Source organism: Schistocerca piceifrons, chromosome 3 (genome assembly GCF_021461385.2).
Source record: "Schistocerca piceifrons isolate TAMUIC-IGC-003096 chromosome 3, iqSchPice1.1, whole genome shotgun sequence".
Classification (NCBI taxonomy): Eukaryota; Metazoa; Arthropoda; class Insecta; order Orthoptera; family Acrididae; genus Schistocerca; species Schistocerca piceifrons.
In genome coordinates this window covers 107,116,683-107,135,663 of record NC_060140.1, presented here as the reverse complement: position 1 = coordinate 107,135,663, position 18,981 = coordinate 107,116,683, and the positions used below count along the sequence as shown (strand labels likewise).

General features: G+C 42.1%; 1 protein-coding gene across 3 annotated transcripts in view; it reads left to right on the top strand.

Annotated features, from left to right (window-relative positions):
• LOC124789836 (NADPH-dependent diflavin oxidoreductase 1) overlaps positions 1-18,981 on the top strand; it is a 78,163-nt gene that overhangs the window by 41,444 nt on the left and 17,738 nt on the right. For all 3 annotated transcript variants that reach the window (XM_047257330.1, XM_047257329.1, XM_047257331.1), the window contains 2 exons: positions 2,717-2,881; positions 17,181-17,407. In XM_047257330.1, the coding sequence (XP_047113286.1) occupies positions 2,717-2,881; positions 17,181-17,407 (392 nt within the window). The remainder of the gene's footprint in view (positions 1-2,716; positions 2,882-17,180; positions 17,408-18,981) is intronic.

The window sequence follows — 18,981 nt, the reverse complement described above, 5'->3', positions numbered from 1 at the left end:
GTCTTTTAGAGAATCATGACGATGTATTCAATATGTCTTCCGATCATCAGCGTTCACATGATGTCATATACTGCATTTATTTTTATGTATAGTTTCCTACATTTATCTGTTGTTTTTGTTGGTAGCGAGGTTTTTTAAAAACTTCAGAGTTAGCACTTTTGATGCAGCTGTGTTCACAGTAACCATATCCTCACTGGATATTCTGTCTTCAGAAGTCCTTTTGATGTTGTTCTGTTTCTGATGTATTAGTATAGCAGCCACTGCACCACTAATCAGCCTGAAGTTATCTAATAAATGAGTTGTAACTTATAAGAGCAGTTACTGTTATTGACACCATCCTCACCATAATGTTCACTATATGTAGAGTCTTAGAATATTCTGTCACTAACACTGAGGCACTAACACACAGAATGGGTAAAACAGTGAAAAACAAATTGCATTATCATTGTTGAAATGACTTGATGTGATCCAGACTGTTTACATTCTTGGACAAGTGCATGCATTTCTGAATCACAGGGTAAACTGTAAATGAGAAAGTTCTCAGTACAAGGAGATGTTTGTGGTGACAAAGTAATTTGAAAATTATTGTAATTAATTGAAATGACTCTTTCTGATGTGAGCAGATGTTTGTGTTTACACTGCCAGGACAATGATCCTCAGAGTAAATGAAGTAAACAAATAATTAAATTTACTGCATTGTTTAACTCTGTTTCATTTTTCACTAAGAAATCAGTTCACGGAATTAGAATAATGTGACATGAAGAGTGATTTCTTCATAGATATACTGTAAGTGAAAACCATTATGTTTAAAATTACACAGTAGTAAGTGTCTCACCTCGTGAAAGCTTGTGCTACCTACCAATATCCCAGTCAAACTGTTGGGGGGGGGGGGGGGGGGGGGGGGGGGGTAGAATATTTTATTTATTAAACATGTTTGTATGGTTGTAAAGACTGGAAAACCAAATTTTCTCACCAAAAATTGTTTGCTAAACTATCTTCAGTAAAAAAAAAAAAAAAAAAAAAAAAAAAAAAAAATTAAATATTGGACTCTTTTTCGCCTTCTTCAAAAATCTGTTTCTTGTGTGTATAGCACTTTGGTGTCTGTTTCCTTTTTAAAAGGTTGTAAAACTGTAAAGAACCAAGATCCAGCGTCTGAGTCAGTTCCTCATGTAAGTTGATGTGTAGAAGAGCATGCTCCTGCTGAAAAGCAGGTTTTAAATATTCTTCCATTTGCAAGAACTGCAGTGGAGTCACCTGTGAAAGCATGCCGGAATTTTTACATGAAGAAAATGGAGAAGTGTTAGTTTCTATGGAAATTGAGGAAACAGATGTCAAAATCAACATACTAGAAGAGGCTGACTTACTGTTGGAAGAAGAGGTTGATCTGGGGCCCAATCCATCTTCTTGTGCTGGTTCTTCTAACTCAAGGCATTTATGGTGACATCAAGGAACATGGCCAGTTGAAACATTGGAAGTGACTCATATATCTACCTCAAGTGCACGAAAGGTTGAACTACACTGTCAGAAGTGATGATAGTAATAAATGTTTACATATTACCACATTTTCAATTATAATAAAGCTACATAGTTTTCATTTGTATCACACGGTTTCTTCATGCAAGTATAATTAGTGACCTATTTTGCCTTGCCTGTTTCAGCAAATGATAGTTATTTTTCTGTCATATATCTAAAAACAAAGATGATGTAACTTACCAAACGAAAGCGTTGGTATGTTGATAAACACACAAACACACACACAAAATTCAAGCTTTCGCAACCTAAGGTTGCTTCATCAGGAAAGAGGGAAGGAGAGGAAAAGACGAAAGGATGTGGGTTTTAAGGGAGGGAGTAAGGAGTCATTCCAATCCCCGGAGCGGAAAGACTTACCTTAGGGGGAAAAAAGGACAGGTACACACTCGCGCTCGCGCACACAAACATATCCATCCGCACATACACAGACACAAGCAAACATTTCGTTTGGTAAGTTACATCATCTTTCTTTTTAGATATATTTTTCCCACATGGAATGTTTCCCTCTGTTATATTCATATCATTATTTTTCTGTCATTTGTTTTTTAATATAGAAACATAAAGAGTAAATGATGTAGTTTTATAAATGTGTGTGAGTCAGAGCTGAGACACCCAGGAGCTTAATTTCGGCTTGTGATGTATGAATTACAATTGATAAGAGTCCAGAAATCACCCAATTGCACATGGAGTAGATGTACTGCAAAGTGAGATGTTCAATTCCAGTGTATAACATAATATATATTTCTAGTATATAAACAGAGCTGAAATAAAAGTACTCAAAACCAAGGTATATTGCCATTTTGCACATAATTCGAGAAACTGATACTTTTAATGAACTGTGGTGCCCTGGGTATTGGGTGCAGGAAAAAAATTGGAATACTTAAATTTTTAGAGAATTTTTTGCTCGTTTTAAAAAGGAAATAAATGTCAAAGCATTTTTTAAAACTTCAAAAAATTCAAAATTTTTCAACTATCGGAAATTTACCCAGCATAATTTTTGTTGGAAAAACTGTCTTCAAATGTTTCAACAATATGAATGAGTTAAAAACAAGTTATATCTACTATTCGACTAGACTACAATTCTGTCTTTTACACTCTCAATCTCTTCAAGCACATTTTCCTTTACATACAATTAACTATTACATATTCTTATACATATTCATCATTAGTGACAACTTTGTTACAGGGTCATCCTAATGAAGTTCATATTCTTGTGGCAGTAGTCAAATATCGCACAAAATTATTGGCTCCACGTCTGGGCCTTTGCTCCAATTGGATTGCAACATTAAATTTGAATCGAAGAATACCTGTATGGGTAAAGAAAGGTTCCTTCCAATTTCCTTCAGACACAGTAAGTTGAAACTACATTGATCTATATTTTAGGTGTTAATTAAAATTTGTAAAATGCTTGTAACCGCTTGCTTCCTCTTTACCCACCATATACTCAGTTCATATTTGCTGGTGTGCACTCACTTTTGGTTTGCACCTTCTCCCCTCTCCCACTACGTTACATATAAAAATATGTGCTGTCGCCTTGCAGAAACATGACATATTAAAGTGGTGTGCAAAAAAGACGATGGGTGTTGGGGCAATGCGCAATAGCAAGAAGCAGTGTACTACATAATGCTTCTGCCAATAGCATCATTCTTCTGCATCATTCTGTACCACATGTTTCAGGGTGCATGGAGAACATTTAGTGCTGATTTTAATGTTCATTTAGGTACAGTGAGGTTACTTAGCCACTATAGTATTCATTAGGGATGGTATAAAGCAAACACGAGTGTTACATTAAGAAGCAGCAGTGATAGTTTCCTGAGCATGTAAATTCTGCTAAGCAGATTCAGAAGCAGAAAGAATGGCTGACGGCTGGGTGTAACGCTCACCCCTGCCTCTGCGTTGCCAATTGCCAGGGTAGTCAGTTGCTGGAGTGTGAGGCAAGGGACAAAAACAGAACACACACTGGCGATGCCACAAGATATTCTCTCTCTCTCTCTCTCTCTCTCTCTCTCTCTCTCTCTCTCTCTCTCTCTCTCTGCAGAACGCATTGAACTGTTGCCTTTTTACGTGCACCCAGTTTTTGTAGGAATCGTCCCTGCATTCATTTGTAGTGACTTGAGAGGACTATTGAATTCACAGATCAGGCTGCCTATCAGAGTGACCAAGTTTATATACAATTTATGTGGACAATAGTTTTGTACTTTTGAGTATGTTTTAGTGAGTTACAGTCACCACAGAGCAATTAAGTGGAAAGGCACTCACAAGTGGCCAGCATTGTGTACTATTCTATATCTTTTAGTTAATTTTATTTGCGTAATGTATTTAAGTAGAACTAAAACAATGGAAAATCTGGAAACTAAAGTATTCCTGCAAGGAAGAGCAACATTTTGGAAGAAGAAAGTCTTAAACTTAGATTTTAAAACCTCCAGTTTGTCACTCAGAAATTTAAGCCCTTGTTCATTTATCCATTCAGTAATTCATGCATCATGTTTCATTGATATCATCGACAAAAACCCTCAGGGATGTGGAACAAGTCAATTTATAGATAAGAATAGATTAGGGGCAGTGCACTATTATGTCTTACATCGTGCCTACCAGTAAGTAATAGAAGGCAAGGAGTAATTATCTCCTCAGAGGTAACAAATTATCAATCAAAATCCTGGATAGTTGCACAAGGTGGCACTCAAGGCTCTATTCTCACTTCTATTATTTTTTCTGTTATATGTTAAATATTTGAAAATTCTGAAGCAGAAAACCATTGACTGCATAATAGCTGAGAAACAAGGATCCTCTAAATTGTTTGACTCTGAACAATGCAAAAGTCCATTATTTAAAATCCTGGAACAACTAACAGTACCTTCTGTGAGATAATGTTATGCTGAATAATATCAGAATTATTTATTTGAAATCATTCATATAGTACTAGAAACAAAGATATGGCAATGAAAATAATCAATTTCCATTGACGTTCATTGGTCAAAATTGTGTGCTAAGATTGCACAATATATCAGAATTAAAAACTTCAACAGAATAAATGACAGAAATATTCTGCACGCGAAGTTAGGTCTACTGAAAAAGAATCTGCATGATACCCCAATACAGAAATGTTATCACTTCATAAAAGAGTGCATGAAGGATGAATGAATAACTTTTGATGTCACTGATCATTAGCCTTATGTAAATATAACTTCATTTGTGGAAAAAAAATCAACTTTAGAAAACTGTCCCATCTCTTTAGATAATTATAAGCAAAGTATATTTCATGTATTTTCCTGTATCCTAATCAGATAATTAACAAATGAATGAAATGAGACAAAAAAATTGCTGTTCATCTTAAACTACCAAAAGAGAAGCAACCAAAGAAATTTATTTTGTGCACCGTATTAGCACTATATCGCTCAATATTGTGTGTCCTTATTCCAGCTAAATGTGTGAACATGTTGCTATTTTTCGAAGAAAATAGCTACCTACATCGAATAACAGAAGCCTGTTTACAGTACACTACAACTTGTAAATAGTCTTCATTGGTTTGCCACCAGATGACGTTGTGCGAATTCCACAATATTTCCTCGGAGCAACTGTCCAACAGCTTCAGGTGGTTGAACCTTGCTGGTGGACAGGTACAGCTGACAGTATCTGCACGTTGGCACCCCGTACATAGAACACACACGTGAAGAACGCGCAGGTGCAAAATTCACACATGTGCAGTTATTTACAGATAGGTGGCGCATACTTGAATGCCTTCCAGTGAAAATCGCAGAGTGGCCCTCGTGCGCGTGCACTGTATGCTATGTTTACTAATAGTGTGGCCAGACATTACTCACTAAAAAACCATACAAGATCAATGTTATGATGGACCTGTTATTGAAAAATCTTGATTTAGTAACAGCCAATGCAGGGATCTAGCCTGTGCTCAGTTGAAATCCCACATCCCTGTTGATGAGATTATCAGCTGTACGGATATGTATTGCTTCCTTAACGACACAGTCCCAGAAAGATGATGCTGGGTATAAAACTTCCATCATCTCATAAATCATGCGATGTCCTGTATTCAGATAGTGTTACCAAATTCCCAACTTCCCTGGTTGGCGTAGATATGTATGACACTGATGTTCATCACAGCGCTCTGGTACTGTGTGACATATCTGGCCTATATATACCCGCCCCACATTGACAAGGAATCGTATACACACCACATTTCCTCAGGCCAAGATCATCCTTAACCGAACCCAACGAATCCCTCAGTGTTGCAGATGGTAGAAAAACACATTTAATGTCATGTCTACCAATGCCTCTTCTGATTCTTGACGACATGGCACCAAAATACAGGAAGAAGGCCAAAGTGGTGGGTGTCTTTGCATCTTCATTCTGGCCCATGGATTGAACTTGCTTGGGCCTGAATGCATTACGTGTCTGTCTTTCAGAATAACCATTATGTCGAAACAGTCTTCAAATGTTGTATCTCACTTGACAGGCTTTCAGGATTAGATACTATACACGCACTATGAACTAACATACGTAATGTACTACCGCATTGTGCATGGTGATAGCAGGTTGTGGCCTGCAAATATAGATCTGTATGCATTGGCTTGCATTAGATGCTTTGTCCCAAGGTTCAATCTGCTTTCCCTCATACCAAAACACCAAGAAAAGGTAAAGTACCATCTTTTACTACTTTCATTGTGATGTTTATATTCGTATGGAGTGAATTTAAATGCTGAAGAAACTTAGGTAGAGTATCAAGTCCATGTGTCCACACCACAAACGCATCATCCACATACTGCAAAAAAACAAGAGGGGTTTGAGTGTGTCTGACTGTAGTGCTTTTTCTTCAAAGTCCTCCATGAAATAATTCCCCACCACAGAAGACGGAAGAAATTCTACTGTGTTTCTCTTGTGCACAGAATATAATAACAAGATATACAAACTGCTTGATGATTCTGCGTACACTAAATTAAAAAATGATCTGATGGGTAGGATCCAGAGAAAGACTTCGGAACTCATCAGGAAGAGCTTGACTCCAGCACAAGTCACCTAGGGTTTGCGTCAACAGAATGTATTTCCTCCTACACTCTATGGCCTACGCAAGATCCACAAGAATGGGGTGCCTCTCTGTCCCACTGTAAGTAACATAGGAGCACCTACTTATTTTGTTGCTAAATGTTTGACATCACTATTGGGAGTTCTCGTAGGCAAGTGTGATGATCACATTCGAAACTCTGAGGATTTCATAGGTCACCTGAAAACACTTAGATCGAAATCATTGGATCTCTTAGTAAGTTTTGATGTTGTGTCTTTATTTACAAAGGTGCTGTTGGAGGACTCTCTAGAGCTCATTAGCAAGAATTTTCTAGAGGACATAGTGGCATTATTTAAACATGTGCTTACTTCAACATACTTCTTATTTCATGACCAATATTTTGAACAAGTCGATTGTGTTGCAATGGGAAGTCCTCTGTCTTCTGTGATGGCCAGTTATTTTATGGAGGACTTCGAAGAAAAATCACTACAGTCAGCCACTCTCAAACCCCCTTTTTTTTAGTGGTATGTGGATGAGATGTTTGTGGTGTGGCCACACGGACTTGGTACTCTTCTTACGTTTCTTCAGCATTTGAATTCCCTCCATCCAAATATAAACTTCACAAAGGAAATCCAAAAGGAGGTACTTTACCTTTTCTTGATGTTTTGGTATGAAGGAAACCAGATGGAACCTTGGGACGTAGCATCTGCCACAAGCCAACACATACATACCCATTTTTGCAGGTCACAAGCTGCCATCACGTTGCACAATGCGATAGGCATTACGTTAGTTCATAGAGTGTTTGTGGTATCTGATCCTGAAAGCCTATTGAATGAGGTACAACATTTGAAAATAGTGTTCTGACAAAATGCTTATTCTGAGAGGCAGATTCGTAATGCATTCAGGCCCAAGCTAGTTGTCCATGGAGCAGAATGAAGATACAAAGACACCCACCACTTTGGCCTTCTTCCTGTATTTTGCTGCCGTGTCGTCAAGAATTGGAAGAGGCCTCGGAAGACATGACATTAAATGTGCTTTTTGACCATCTGCAAAACCGAGAAACCTGTTGGGTTCGGTTAAGGATGATCTTGGCCTGAGGAAACTTGGTGTGTATAATATTCCTTGTCAGTATTTGGCGGCATATATGGGCCAGACATGTCCCACAGTGCAAGAACGCTTCGATGAACATCAGTGTCATAAGTGTATACACCAACCAGGAAAGTCGGGAATTGGAGAACACTGTCTGAATACAGCACATCACATGATTTATGAAAAGACGGAAGTTTAATCCCCAGCATCGTCTTTCTGGGACTGCGTCATTAAGGAAGCAATACATATCCGGACAGCTGATAATCTCATCAACAGGGTTGCGGGATTTCAACTGAGCAAAGCCTAGAACCCTGAATTGGCTGCTAATTAAATCTCAATGATAAAATCAAAATTTTTCGATAACAAACCTATCATAACATTGGTCTAGTATGGTTTTTTAGTGAGTAATGTCTGGCCGCACTGTTAGTAAATACAGCATACAGTGCACGCGCAAGAGGGGCTTCTGCGATTTACAGCAGAAGGCGTTTGAGTATGTCACCATCCATCTGTAAATCATTGCGCATGCGTGATTTCTGCACCTGCACATTCTTCACGCTCGTGTTCTATATACAGGGGAGTTAACGTGTGGATACCACTGGTCATAGCCCCCTGCTGGCCCAGGGGTTAGAATAGGCCCTAGGTGTTCCTACCTGTCATAAGAGCCAACTAAAAGGAGTCTTACACCTTTCGACCTTTATGTGATGGTTCCCTGTAGGGTTTGACCTCCATTTTTCAAAATGTTCCAGAAGAGCAAGCCAATTGGGGAAGGGCGCCTTACATGGTGCATCGTGTCCATTGTGCATCGAGATCCTGAGCCCACTTTCTCATCGTGGCATTGTAGTCCCACTCATCCTCCATCTCATGAGTGAGAACACCTTCCTGAGTGTGTTTCCTCCACCCACTATGCAGTGTCATTTTCTGTGCCAACCAAGACCATGGGCTTCTTTGCACCTCATTTCCAGCACAGTAGCCAGTCCATTGTGGTGAAGCCGCCATGTACTCTGGTGGTTGTAGCCCCCTGACTACACAGGGATCACTCTGCTGATACCTGCACTGTTAACTCCCCACGTATGCCAAGGAGTAGATGCCCATCACCCTGGGGCATTGGGACTCCCGGCAATGGCCATCCTGCCAGGTGGCCTTTGCTGTGACTGGGTGGTGCCTATGGGGAGGGCCCCTGGTCAGTGTGGGTGGCAACAGGGTGGAACACGCGCGATGAAGCATACCACGTCATCACTTGCTGCTGATCAAACACCAGCAGTCTTGTAAGTGTTCCAAGTCTCAGTACAATGCCAGGAAGTATGGTCCTAAATCATTCCCCTCCCTGGCCACACCATGGGAGGAATACATGGCTACGGATGGCAGTGAACCTTATTCGCCCCGGTACCTCATATGTACAAGAACTGATGGGGACTCCTTTGTCTCAATGAAGCCTCAATTTTTATAGAGCATTTTGAGGACAATTTTGAGGAGATGGAGGGCTTGTCCAAAATGCAGTCACGGGCATTACTCGCTTGTGACAAGCTGGGGGATGTTTCTGCTACCATCATGCCTCTTAAGAGCTTAAATATGGTCCAGGATATTATATTCCACAGGGACCTTCTTTTGCAGTCTGACAACAAGCCGCGCACCAACTTAGAGCAATGAGGAGTTCATGTCATCTGGCTCATCCATCGGGGCCTGAAAGATAATCAGGTTGCCACCGGTGCCTTCATCTTGGCCTTCAGGGGTGACACATTACTCGAGAAGGTCAAGGTGGTGGGCTACCTCTGTGATGTCAAGCCATATATCCCTCCCCCAATGCAGTGCTGGAAGTTCAGCCATATGTCTTCCCACATCACATGTCAAGATTGTGGACATCCATCCCATCCCAGTACTCCACGTGCCCCGCCTCCCATCTGTGTCAACTGTGAAGAGCATCATTCCCCTTGCTCACCAGACTGCAGGATTTTACAGCGAGAAAGGAAAATCATGGAATACAAGACCCTGTACCAACTGACTTACACTGAGGCCAAGAGAAAATTTGATTGCCTACATCCTGTGGCTATGACCCCTTCTTATGCCGCCGCTAAGAGAACATTGTAGCCCCATCAGTTCTGTGAGTTCCTGTCGGTTTCCAGAGCCAGAAGACTACACCTGCCCCCTTGATGGTGGGGGACACTTCCCTCCCTGTTGCTTCCTCACCACCTACCTCGAGAGCACTGTTCCCCCAACCATCGGGGACACCAGTCCCCACTTCTCAGCCGGAGAAGCGTAAGTCTTCTTCGGCTCATCTTTCTAGGAAGCGGTCCCTTGGGTCACTCCCTTCCCAGGTTTCTGCTAGTGGGAAAGATGACACCTGCCAGTGGCTGAAGTGCCCAAAAGCAGCTGGTCGTAGGGCTTCACGATCATCTCCAGTCCCGGAGACTGAATCAGTGAAGGTCTTCCAGCCACAGAAACCCAAGGATCAGTGAGAGAAATCCAGAAAGAAGACCCCCAAGACCAAGGGAATTGCTGTGGCACCCACACCACCGCTGCCTACAAGCTCTGCGTTTGAGGGTGATGTGAAGATCCTATTGTCCATTAAGGACCTAGATCTCCCCAGACTCTCAGACACAATGGATATAGCCTGTTCAGGAAATCAGTCGGTGGCAGCAGGTGACTCTCAGGCGTTGACCGCCTCATTGAGTGTTTCATGCCTTCTCAATCTCATGATCATGTCATCCTCCAGTGGAATTGCGGCGGTTTTTTCCACCACCTGGCTGATCTACGGCAACTGTTAAGCTTTACACCTGCTTTTTGCACTGCCCTCCAGGAAACCTGGTTCCCGGCAGTGCGGACCCCTGCCTTGTGACTATAATAGTGTGTCAGGTGGAGTTTGCATTTTGGTCCTGAACTCTGTATGTAGTGAACCTGTGCTCCTTCAAACTCCTCTTGAAGCTGTGGCTGTCAGGATACGGACGATGCAAGAAATAACTGTCTGCAACATATATCTCTCTCCAGATGGTGCGGTACCTCTGAATGTATTGGCTGCTCTGATTGATCAACTCCCTAAACCTTTCCTACTTTCGGGAGATTTTATTGCCCACAACCCCTTGTGGGGTATCACCATGCTTGCTGGCTGTGGCAGAGATGTTGAACATTTACTGTCCCAACTCGACCTCTGCCTCTTAAATACTAGGGCCGCCACACATTTCAGTGTGGCTCATGGTAGTTACTTGGCCATTGATTTACCAATTTGCAGCCCAGGACGTCTCCCATCTATCCACTGGAGAGTAGATGACGACCTGTGTGGTAATGAACACTTTCCCATCTTCCTGTCACTCCCCTGGCATCATGCCCATGGACGCCTACCCAGATGGGCTTTAAACAAGGCAGACTGGGTAGCCTTCACCTCTGCTGTCACCGTTGAATCTCCCCCATGTAGTGCCATTGATGTTGTGATTGAGCAGGTCACTACAATGATAATTTCTGTGGCGAAAAACGCAATCCTTTGTTCTCTGGGGTGCCCCTGGCAAAAGACAGTGCCTTGGTGGTCGCCGGAAGTTGCTGAAGCAATTAGAAAGCATCGGCGAGCTCTACAGCGACCTAAGTGGCACCCTTTCCTAGAGCACCTAATAGCCTTTAAGCAACTCCATGCCCGCATTCGCCTGCTTATAAATCGACGGAAGCAGGAGTGTTGGGAGAGGTACATGTCGACCATTGGGTGTCATACATCACCTTCCCAAGTCTGGACGAAGATCAGACATCTTTTTGGGTAATAGATCCCAACGAGTGTCCCTGGCATTAACATCAATGGCGTGCTCTCTGCCAATGCAGACCCGATTGCCGAACACTTTGCTGAGCACTGTGCTCGAGCCTCTGCGTCGGAGAACTACCCCTCAGCCTTTCCCACCCTCAAACGGCAGATGGAAAGGAAAGTCCTCTCATGCACTACAAACCACAGTGAGCCCTATAATGCCCCATTTACAGAGTGGGAGCTCCTCAGTGTCCTTGTACATTGCCCCGACACAGCTCCTGGGCTGGATCGGTTCCACAGTCAGATGATTACATCTCTCATCTGACTGCAAGCGACATCTCCTCGTCATCTTCAACCAGATCTGGTGCGATGTCATCTTTCCATTGTAATGGCAGGAGAGCACCATCGTTCCAGTGCTAAAACCCGGTAAAAATCTGCTTCATGTGGATAGCTATCGGCCCATCAGCCTCACCAATGTTCTCTGTAAGCTGCTGGAATGTGTGGTGAGTTGGCAGTTGGGTTGGGTTCTAGAGTCATGTGGCCTACTGGCTCCATATCAGGGCGGCGTCCGCCAGGGTCGCTCTACCATTGATAATCTTATGTCCCTCGAGTCTGCCATCCGAACATCCTTTTCCAGACTCCAAAACCTGGTTACCGTCTCTTTTGACTTTACGTAAAGCATACGGCACGACCTGGCGACATCATACCCTTGCCACTTTGTATGAGTGGGGTCTCCAGGACCCAGTCCCGATTTTTATCCAAAACTTCCTGCCACTCCGTACATTTCGTATCCAAGTTGGTGACTCCCATAGTTCCCCCCCCCCCCCCCCCCCCTCCCCGTATTCAGGAGAAAGGTGTTCCGCAGGGCTCCATATTAAGTGTATCTCAATTTTTAGTGGCCATTAACAGCCTAGCAGTAACTGTAGCTCCTCTGGTCTCCCCTTCTCTGTATGCTGATGCCGTCTGCATTTGTATTGCTCCTCCAGTACTGGTGTTGCTGAGTGGCGACTACAGGGAGCCATTCACAAGGCGCAGTCATGGATTCTAGCCCACAACTTCCAGTTTTCAGCCGTAAAGTCATTTGTCATGCACTTCTGTCAGTATTGTACTGTCCACTCGGAACCTGAACTTTGTTTTAATGATGATCCACTCACTGTAGTGGAGACGTATCGATTCTTAGGACTGGTTTTCGACACCCGATTGACTTGGCTGCTACACCTTTGTCAGCTTATGCAGGAGCGCTGGCAGCACTTCAGTGCTCTCCACTGCCTGAGCAACTCCAACGGGGGTGTGGATCACTCTATGCTGCTGCAGCGCTACAGAGCCCTTGTTCAATCCCGCCTTGACTATGGGAGACTGGTTTACAGTTCAGCAGCACCATCAGCATTGCATTTACTCCACCCAGTGCACCACTGGCATTCGCCTAGCAATGGTAGCTTTTAGAAGAGTCCGGTGACCAGCATCCTGGTGGAGGCCGGAGTCCCTCCATTGCAGATTCGACGTACACAACTTCTCACCAGTTATGTTGCACACATTTGTAGTTCTCCTGAAAATCTGAATTACCATCTCCTTCTCCCAACAGCGGCAGTTCATCTCCTGCATCGGCACCCCTGGTCAGGGCTCATGATTGCAGTTCATGTGTGATCCCTTCTCTCCAAACTGTATTCCTTCCCTTCACCACATCTACTTCAGATCCATTCACACACACCTCCATGGTGTACACCTCGGCGAAGCTTCATCTGGACCTTTTACGTGGCCCTAAGGACTCCCTTAACCCCGCCGCTATCCGCTGCCACCTCCTCTCGATTCATGACGTGTTCCATGGCTCTGAAGTTGTTTACACCGGTGGCTGATGGTGACGTTGGCTTCGCCATGTCCACAAAGGCTATATTGAACAGCATTCCTTGCCTGCAGTGTATTCACTGCAGAGCTTGTGGCCATATCTCGTGCACTTCAGTACATCCGTTCCTGTTCTGGTGAGTCTTTTCTTCTCTGTTTTGACTCCCTGAGCAGATTACAAGTAGTGAACATCCAGGAGTCCATCTCTGCCCTGTAACGGTCCAGTTGTTCAGTGGTGTTTGTGTGGACCCCAGGACGTGTTGGAATCCCAGACAATGAACTTGCTGACAGGCTGGCCAAAAAGGCTATGCAGAAACTGCTCCTGGAGATGGGCATCTCTGAAACTGACGTGCGTTCTGTCTTACGCTGCAAGGTTTTTTGGCTTTGGGAGACGGAGTGGCATAACAGTATGCACAAGAAACTGCGTGTCATTAAGGAGACTGTGAATGTGTGGAAGTCTTCTGTGAGGGATTGTCGCAGGGAATCAGTTGTCCTTTGTCGGCTCTGCGTTGGCCATATGTGGCTCACACATGGTTACCTCCTCCATCGTGAGGACCCACCTCAGTGTCGCTGTCTCTCCCAAATGACAGTCGTTCACCTCTTGCTGGACTGCCCACTCTTAGCTGCTCTGTGGTGGACTTCTAACTTTCCCAGCACCCTACCTTCAGTGTTGGGCGACAGTGCCTCAACAGCAGCTTTAGTTTTACGTTTTATTTGTGAAGATGGGTTTTATCATTTGATCTGAGTTTTAGCGCATGCCCTTTGTCCCTCTGTGTCCTCCACCCTGGGGCTTTTAGGGTGGTGGTTTTAATGTGTTGCAGAATGGCTGGCATCTCCTTTTTTATTCTCATGGTCAGCCAGCCATGGTGATCTGCTTTCTTGTTTTCCTTTCTCCTGTTATTGTGCCATACGTCGTCTTTGTTTTCTTCTTTCCCTTGGGTAGTTGTTCTTCTGGGAACAGGGAGCTAATGACTTCACAGTTTGGTCCCCCCTTTCCCTTTTAAACCAACCAACCATCGGTCATACCCAGCCACCAGAAAGGTTCAACCACCTGAATCTGTTGGACAGTTACTCTGAGGAATATAATTGCCATGCAGCTATACAGTAAGAATCAGCAAATTGCAGTGGTCAAAAATGTTAAATGTATGCTTCTAGATTATCAGATAATTTACAGGAATTTCTAGTTAGGTGTGCTTTTTAATCTTCTTTTGAATTAGTAGGGATCTTTAGTTGCTTGCTTTGCATTTAGACGAGAGCTCATTGAAAACCTTTCAAAGTAAGGAACAACATTTTGAACCCTAGATGGGGAGAAAAGCCTACTTATAAATTATTTTTGTGTTTTATATTATGAATTGAAAGTCACACTTAATTTCAAAGCAATTTTTTTCAACAGAAAGTATTATGTTGTGAATGAGCTTGAACAGCAAGTGTAATAATGCCAAGATCTTATATAGATGCCTCTGCAAGCTGCATGGTTATTTACCTTACAGAATATTTGTACTGCACACTACTTACAAAATAGTATATTTTCTGCAGGTGCATGGACCTTGAAGATAATTCCATGGGGCAGTGGGGAAATGCTTATTTTTAATGCAACACAATGAGAGGCACATATTATGTGCAAAAATTGCCAAACTGATCTTCATGATTATCTTTGTGGTGAATCAAATTAAACATGTTACTGAACTGAGCCACAGTGTCTCATTTAGTGTATGACTATTAATAAAAATGTACTTCTGATGCCAGCAGGTCATTTTTGTTTGTTTGAACGTGCATAATATGAATTTTTGTAATATTAAGACTTAAACTGTTTGCTATGAGCCAGTTGTAGGCCTGTTAAGCTATAATTTGGGCTCTCTGTTTAGGTGGTTTTGGCCCCTGTATTTGTGTACTTGTATCATCAGCAAATGGGTGCTCACAACATTAATAATCATTCAGCTGTATTGTGTTCACTGAATAGACATTGTTGTTTTCAAGTTGCACACCAAAAAAGGCATAGCAGTTTAAGCTGTGCTTTGCCGTCAGTGTAATGACCTTCAGTTTTTTAAACAGAAGCCTACATGAGCTTCTTGAATCAACACCATATATTACCCAGATCTCACTTCTGGGCTGAAAATATTCTTTCTGCATGAACTGAGGCATCCATAACTATTACAGATGACATACAAAGTAAATGAATGTTGTATTACTGATGCTGAACGTGGGCAAATCCTAGTTGTAAATGTAGCTGCATTCAATCTGTGGGAGGTTGATTGTGTGTATCTTACCCAAAAACATATCTAACCTCATCCCAAAAATCTGGTGTCTTCCATTTCACTAATTATCCCATCATTGTAAGACAGTAGTTCCTGGCTTGAATCTGTGACAATCTACATCTACATCTACATGGTTACTCTGTAATTCACACTTTAAGTGCCTGGCAGAGGGTTCATCGAACCATTTTCATAGTACTTCTCTACCATTCCACTCTCGAATGGCGCGTGGGAAAAAGGAACACCTAAATCTTTCAGTCCAAGCTCCGATTTCTCTTATTTTATTATATTGGTCATTTCTCCCTACGTAGGTGGGTGTCAACAAAATATTTCTGCATTCAGAAGAGAAAGTTGGTGATTGAAATTTCGTAAATAGATCTCGCCACAAAGAAAACTGCCTTTGTTTCAGTGACTGCCACCCCAACTTGCATATCATATCAGTGACACTCTCGCCCCTATTGCGTGATAACAGGACACGAGCTGCCCTTCTTTGCACTTTTTGATGTCCTCCATCAATCGTACCTGATAAGGATCCCGCAACACACAGCAATATTCCAGCAGTGGACGGACAAGAGTAATGTTGGCTGTCTCTTTAGTGGGTTTGTCGCATCTTCTAAGTGTTCTTCCAACAAAGCGCATTCTTTGTTTCGCCTCCCCACGATATTATCTATGTGGTCTTTCCAGTTAAGTTGCTCATAATTGTAATTCGTAGGTATTTAGTCGAATTGACAGCCCTTAGATTTGTACGATTTATTGCATACCCAAAATATCAGATTTATTTTAGTACCCATGTGGATGACCTCGCACTTTTCTTTGTTGAGTGCCAATTGCCACTTTTCGCGCCATACAGAAATTCTCTCTAGATCATTTTGTAATTGGAATTGATCGTCTGATGATTTTACTAGACGGTAAATTACAGCGTCATCTGTAAACAATCTAACGGGGCTGCTCAGATTATCACCTAGATCATTTATGTAAATCAGGGACAGCAGAGGGCCTATGACACTACCTTGCAGAACGCCAGATATCACTTCTGTTCTACTCAATAGTCTATCACTATGAACTGTGACCTCTCTGAGAGGAAATCACGAATCCAGTCACACAGCTGAGACGATACTCCATATGCACTCAATTTGGTTAATAGTCATTTGTATCATCCACAAACATAGCCGCTGCAGAGTATCTGCTGTAATTGTAGATAGATCTCTAAAAAGTGGCCTTAGTAGGATACACCAAATAACAATAATCTCAATTGAATGCCCGCTCATTTCTTGTTAGGTGAGAGTGTGTAAGGCAACCTTCAGCTTTTTACTGCTCATATGACTCAAATCATCTAAAAGATATAACTGGCACAGTCAAACACATTAATTAGCAAAAGATACACTATGGCTCCAGTTATTTAATAACATATTTGGATGTCTTGTGCAAGACAGGAAATATTGTCTAATCAACTGAAGAGCCATATCAAGAACCAAACTCTGGATCTGTTAACAATGTGTACCCTGAAAAATAGGCAAAAACTTTGTTGTTCCTCAAACTGTTTCATAAGAAATCATCTTAATTGATGTTAATTTGTGATATTTATGTGGTCTTTCTTTGATTGCCAAAAGTTATTGGGAACATTATTTATAAATATTGTCTTTGATGTGAGATGAGCAGGAGGTCATTTCTTGATTATGATGATGATGAAGTATTACATTTGTAGTATATTGTTGTTTGTGCAATTTTGTTTCAGTCCATTCCTGTTATAATGATTGGGCCTGGAACTGGTGTAGCTCCGTTCCGTAGTTTTATTACAGAGAGAGTGGCACTTGGTGAAGCTGGAGCTGAAAGACTTTACTTATTCTTTGGCTGTCGCTATTCGAGACAAGATTTCCACTGTCGAGAAGAGTGGCTTAACTTTGAACGAAATGGGCAGCTGTCGCTGTTTGTTGCTTTTTCCAGAGATCAGGAGGAGAAGAGGCATGTTGTATTTTCTTGTAATATTTTTGTAGTTAAAGACTGTCAATAGTATGTTACAGAATGGAACTGCTGCATCCAACACAACCAGGACATTTTATTACAGAATTTTAGTTGAATTTTATGTGTAATGTTTTCAGTTTTAAGAATTTTAAGTTCTTTCTAGGAAATTCTGTTCTCTTATTTGTCACATTGCTTCCTTGCTCACAATGGTTGTTATGTGGTTCCTCACTTATGTAGGTTCAAACGTGGCTTCTCTCATTTATAGAGGTTTTCACTTGAAGAACAAAAAAGACATGTTTTATTCACATCAGTATTATTGCAAGGACAGTCTGCACTGCCAACTTGCCAGTGCACTACCGTACTCTCTGTGTCGTGCTGAATGGGATGCTTAGACAGTGTATTAAACTGATGTGAAATATGGTGTAACAAACTTACCTGTGAAACATGTAGGTCATTTTGATATCCCAATGATAAGAAGAGGCAGCTTGTCTGTTCCAGTCATGTTTTCTACAGAGGAGAGTGGTGACGCGCTTCTTACTTTGTGTACCTTTGTGATACTCTTCTCATTTAAACATAAAGGTGCTGTCCAGAAGGCACTTGCAATACAAACCAGGTTCATCTGCATTGTGTCATCTGGATGACACGCATTTAAAAGAATTAGTAAATCTTCAGTCCACTGCTTGCACTTACCTTGATCCACATTTGCTTCCCAAGTTGATTTTCTTGACAAAAAAAAATTTTTTTAACAACCTAAATATTCATAGCTAGATGGAAAAATTCTACATCTGCAGGCCTCTGGTTTTTCCTTTCAACTATGGTCCGTCTATGGGAATCCCCACACCCTCCAAAGCTTTGTTTCATCCACTCCAAGAAACACTGTCAGCATTAAGAAATTAAACAGTTCAGTTTTTCTTAATATTTCCATGTCTCTCAAGTCACTGAGCCATTATGTCTTTTATGATCTTGTAAGAAGTGGACTGAGGTAAGCCAAACATACACAAAACTCACTTTGTGACGTGCTACCCTCAAGCACTTTCCAAATGTTATGCTTGATGAAAACACTGTAATTTTTTGCTTTGACATACTGAGAATGTGACACATCTTCCTCAGAGATTGATTCGTCTTTGTCTCATGAAGTATTATTGTCATGCAGAGAAACAATAACCTTATGTGTGTGTGTGTTCTCATTTACCCACGTTTGATCATACAGTGTGGAGAAAAATTGTCACAAAATTTCAACCCTGAATAGCTGATGCCAGTAAGAACCAAAATTACTAATGTTGTGTAGGTCGACAAAGCACAATTTTTAAACTACAGAAACTTCGCACCGTGCACTCCGATTGGCTACGGGATTGCCCTGTTGCTGGATGCTCTGGACAATGCATGACCGCAAATGCTTTGCCTGCTGGAGGTCCTGATGTATTCAAGGTGGCTTACTGTATGACTAAATCGCAGGTGATGTGTGTGTGCTCCGAAGTAAAGCCTACGCGTGTGAATGCCTCTGATGTCAGGTGAAGACAAACATCAAGACCTATTCGATACGTGTGCATATCACGTTGGGGTAATGACGGGGT